Here is a 4812-nt window from a genome sequence, read left to right as displayed (position 1 = left end):
TGCCGCAGTTCTTGAGGAGGTTGAAGCTGAAAGAGCTGATGGCGTCTTTAGGTGGGAAAGGCTTCATGGTGGAGAGGATAAGTGCCAGGCAGTCGGCGACGTCCTTGTTGGGGGCGCATGCCAAGGCTGGGGTATGACCTGCAACAACACAAGGGGTGAGGAACTGCCCCTGGATGGGTCAGTTCCCGTTCAGTGCCGTTCCTGGAACGCTCCCACCGGGGTGGTTTCCTCAGCCCAGGACACATCTGTGGTTTTATCTCACAAATTCTGCTTCTGGGCACTGCCAAAATCCCTGTGAGTGCTTTGAGGCGTGCCAGGATCAGCAGGAGATGGATGGAGAGCCCTGGCAGCGTGGCAGACCCAAGGAGCTTTTTCACCACTTCGAGGTATTCCAGCAGAGCGAGGACTCTGCCAGGAGCCAAGGTTCTGGCCATGACAGCTGGTTTCAGCCAACTTGCAAGTGAGTCAACAGCTTATCGCTGGCTCAGGGCGGCCAGGCAGCCACCAGGAGATGCCCACAGGGGTAAAAGATGTATTTCCAACACCGTGGCACCTGGAAATGCTTTTCCAAGGGACATGCCCAGGCTGCTGCTGCCGTGCCACGAGCAGAGAACGTGCTGCTCAGCCGTGGGATGCAGAATCCTTCCCATCGTGGCCAAGTGCTTCCCCAGGCAGCCCCCGTCCCCCCAGGGCCACCCCACTGAGCCCCCCCTGGCACCCACCCGTGAGGAAGACTCACCTTCTTCATCCACAGCCAGCACAGTGGCACCTCTGCTGAGCAGGGCCTGGACGACGGAGGCCAGCCCGTTGCGAGCTGCGATGTGGAGCGGCCTGGGGGGAGAGGGGACAGGGAGGGGACAGCAGAGTCAGCCCTGCAGCTGAGCCCCCTCGACACCTCCTGGCAAACGAGGGGCCCCTGCGGGTGGCTCTGAGGGCATCTGTTGGCTCCTGAACTTACCTGCCCGTGCCAAGCGGGAGCAGAGCTCCTACCGCCGCCTCCACCCCGCCCAGCACAGCCTCCCTTCTCCCCAGCTGTCCAAACACTCCCCTTCTGTCCAAATACTCACATTTGCAGAGCACTGTTACTTGCATTGATAAGGCCAAGGTCTTGGGTTTCCCCCAGGATCAACAAGGCACACTTTTCATGGCCCTGGAAAGGAGAGTGGGGCTGTAGGGCACGAGCAGGGGCAGCAGAGGGGACCTGGCACCAACTCCCCGGGATACACAGACGTTCCCAAAACCCGACCTCCAGCAGCAGCTCAGCACTTTGGCAGGGCCTCAGAAGCCAAGCTGCTGTCCCCCCATCTCCTTCTCTCCAGGAACACCCTGAGCACAAGCCTCCTGCTCCCACCATACCTCGGGAAGCTCAAGGTAAAACACAGATGGGTTTGGGCTACGACCTAAACCTCTTCCAAAGTGAATGAGGAGCATCTGTGCAGGTCAGGAGAGGTGACAGCCCCAGCTCGGGCAGGGCAGGAGGAGGAGGAGGAGAACCCTCCTCACTGAGGTGATGATGGGGGCTGTGATGAAGGCTGCTCACAGCCAGCTCCCTACCTTGCTGCAGGCCAGGTGAAGAGCTGTGTTCTTGTTGACATCCAGCACAGTTATATTTGCTTTTGCTTGGTACAGCAGGAACTCTGAAAAGGAGGAAGGAGAGCTGCTGTGGGGAAGAAGCAGCACAGCAATGTGGGGTGTGTTGGCCAGAGTGTGGCCAGCAGGGCCAGGGAGCTTCTCCTCCCCCTCTGCTCTGCACCAGTGAGGCCACACCTGGAGTACTGGGTCTATTGCTGGGCTCCCCAGTTCAAGAGAGACAAGGAAACTGGAGAGAGTCCAGCAGAGGCTCTGGAGATGCTGAGGGGCTGGAGCATCTCTGGGAGCAGGACAGGCTGAGAGCCCTGGGGCTGTTCAGCTGGAGAAGCATCAGAGGGGATCAGATCAATGCTGAGCAAGAGCTAAAGGGCCCCCAGGGGGCAAGAGGCTGGGGCCAGACTCTGGTCAGTGGTGCCCAGCGACAGGACAAGGGGCAACGGGCACCAACTGGAACCCAGGAGGTGCCACCTGAAAATTCTTTGGTGTGAGGGTGCAGAGCCTGGAGCAGCTGCCCAGAGAGGCTGTGGAGTCTCCTGCTCTGGAGAGATCCCAAACCCTTCTAGATGTGACCCTGGGCACCCTGCTGTGGGTGAGCTGCTGGGGATGATCTCCAGAGGCCCCTTCCAACCCCCAGCACGCCGGGATTCTGTGAATGGGGGGCAGCAGCTTGCTGAGGGGGCAGGACTGGGGCAGCTGTGGAGGAGAGAGGGGAGAGGGGAGGGCAGCTCCTGGCAGAGGGAGGGCAGCAGCTGCCAGCCACGCACCGACTGCTGCGGTGTGTCCGTTCTCAGAAGCCATCATGAGGGGAGTCCTCCCCAGCTTGTCCGTGGTGTCCACCTCGGCCTGGTGGCGCAGGAGCAGCTGTAAACCGTGGATGTTGTCTGCAAAGGCAGCAGCGTGAAGGGGTGTCCTGGAGGGATGAGAGGGAGAGTGAGGAGAGGCCCAGCACCCACCCCAGCACGACTGCCCCGGCCTACAGACACGTTTGGGGACGTCAGGGTCCCTCTGTGCCATGGGAAGCCGTGTGGCAACCGCCGTGGCAGTCAGGGCCAGCACCCAGCAGTGCCAGGGAGAGGGTGGCAAGAGAGGGACGAGTCTGTGCTCACCTTCCTTTGGCATCTCTGCTATTAACAATCTTGGCACCTAATGCTTCCACCAGCATTTCAGCAGTGCCGTCCTGGTTGTTAATTCTGGGGGGGGATGAGAAGGGGAGTTAGAACAAGACCAGGAGAAGGGGAGTTAGAACAAGACCAGGCAGTGTGAGCACATCTGCAGTGGGGGGTGAGGAGCACATTCCTGGGGCTCAGATGCAAACAGCAGCCAGCCTGGAGTTGTTTGGGGTAAAACATCCCCTTACCCGTGTTGGTATGACTCAAGGAAACAGAGACTACAGCCAGATCAATGCCAGACCACAGCCTTGCCCAGCTTCTGCTGCTACAAGTCCCAGGGACACGCCAGGCCCACCACAGGCAGGGGCCCCTCCTCCCTCAGCCCTCCAGAGCTGCCCAAGGCAGCACCTTCCTTTCTCTGCTGGCTGCAGAGCCAAGGAGCCACCACCAGCCCCAAGCCCCTCTGAGCCCAGCAGGACCCCAGGGATCACTCTCACACTGCCCTGCTGGGAGGAAGGTGACCTGGGACAACATGAGCCCTTCTACCAGAGCCCATCTCCAGAGCTCTGCAGGAAGCCTGGAGGTCTCCTGAGATGGTCCATAACCAAAGAGCAGGGATGAGCCACCCCAGAGGGCCAGCAAGGGCTGAACCCCAGCCCCTGGCAGCTCCATGCATCTGAGATTGCTCCTTTACAGCAACCTGAGGAGCTCCAGCAGCTCAGCAACCACCTCCCTGCCCCAGGAGGCCTGGGATGAGCAGGTGGTGCCACCCTGAGGAGCTGCTCATCCCAGGGAGGAGTCTGGGGTAAGAAGGGCAGGGTTTGGAGCTCCTCCATGTGTCCCCACTCTGTGGGAAAAGCCCTGGGCAGGGCCCAGGCACCACTTACACTGCACAGTGCAATGGAGTAAAGGGGTTTCCTTCTAGGTATGCAAACGGGTTGTGTTCAAGTAACAATTCAAGACAATCTTCATGCCCTGTGAGGAGAGAGGGACAGACACACATCAGCACCCAGCCCGTGGTCCCTCACCTGGGACAGAGCAAGAAGGGGCTGAAGGTCCCTCTGCTCTCCCCACGTCCCAGGCACCACGGGCTCCAGGGGCAGCACAGCACCAGCAGCACCAGCACAGCACCAGTGTGCCCAAAACAAACCCAGCACAGAGGCAGACATTCAGCAAAGCTGCTGCACTTCAGGAGCTTTCTGGCTCCACACAGAACTAGGAGCTCTTCATGGCTGCTCGAAACACCAAGACACCCCCTCCTGCTGCCACATCAGCCCCACCTCTCCCTGCAGCCAGGGTGGGGGGGGCACGTCACCCCCCAAATCCAGCAGTCCTGGAGGAATTAGCCTTGGCTCTTCTCTAACAGCCGTTTTCATGTCTCATTCCTTTTTTAAGGAGCTCTGCTGCCTCCCTCCCAGAGCTGTGCCCTCTCCCCCAGGACGCTGCCGGGCCAAGGGCTCCCGGCGCAGGCCGAAGGGACCATCTCGCTCTTCCCCTCTCCCTCCACCCCTCCAAAAGCCAGGGCAGGGCTGTGCCCAGCTCCTCACCACTGTACGAAGCCCAGACATCCGCCCGCCCCCGGTGGAGGGGGCGGGTAGCCGCTGTAGTCCACCACGGAGTCCAGGGGGTCTGTGGAGAGGGCGGCCTGCAGCAGGGTCCGCAGGACCTCCAGGTGCCCGCAGGCCGAGGCGAAGTGGATGGGGGTCCGGCCCTTGAAATCCCGGCACAGGACGAAGGCATCGTGGTCCAGCAGTGCAGCCAGGCAGTCCTCACAGCCCGTCACAGCCTGTGGGCACAGCACCCCCCCTCAGCTCCCTCACGAGGCCCCTCGGCACCACCCCTCTGCAACAGCCCCCCGCTCAACGGGAGGGGAAAAGGGGCTCGGGACTTGCAACTGAGTCCTAGTTCTGGTTGGAAGAGTTTAGGGTCCTGGAGTCCACCCGTCCCCCCAGCACGGCCAGGTCCACACTGCCCCGTGTCCCTCACCCCACATCTCCACGGCTTGGGAACCCCTCCCGGGGGGGGGACTCCACCACTGCCCTGGGCAACCCTCCAGGGCAAGAAATTGTTCCTCAGGGGCAACCTCAACCTCCCCTGGGGCAACTTGAGGCCG

At 61.2% G+C, this 4812-nt stretch overlaps 1 protein-coding gene across 1 annotated transcript in view; it reads right to left on the bottom strand.

Moving 5' to 3' along the window:
- Positions 1–3: 3 nt before the first annotated feature.
- ANKRD44 (ankyrin repeat domain 44) overlaps positions 4–4812 on the bottom strand; it is a gene marked incomplete at its 3' end in the record, with an annotated part of 11390 nt that continues 6581 nt past the window's right edge. Inside the window, 9 exon segments of the mRNA XM_008935449.1 lie at positions 4–138; positions 740–831; positions 1068–1150; positions 1555–1637; positions 2355–2500; positions 2697–2780; positions 3587–3674; positions 4247–4292; positions 4294–4485. Coding sequence (XP_008933697.1) covers positions 4–138; positions 740–831; positions 1068–1150; positions 1555–1637; positions 2355–2500; positions 2697–2780; positions 3587–3674; positions 4247–4292; positions 4294–4485 — 949 coding nt within the window.

Source organism: Merops nubicus, unplaced genomic scaffold (genome assembly GCF_000691845.1).
Source record: "Merops nubicus isolate BGI_N331 unplaced genomic scaffold, ASM69184v1 scaffold33332, whole genome shotgun sequence".
Lineage (NCBI taxonomy): Eukaryota > Metazoa > Chordata > Aves > Coraciiformes > Meropidae > Merops > Merops nubicus.
Note: the sequence above shows the minus strand (reverse complement) of the source record. Positions and strands in the feature narration are given on the sequence as shown.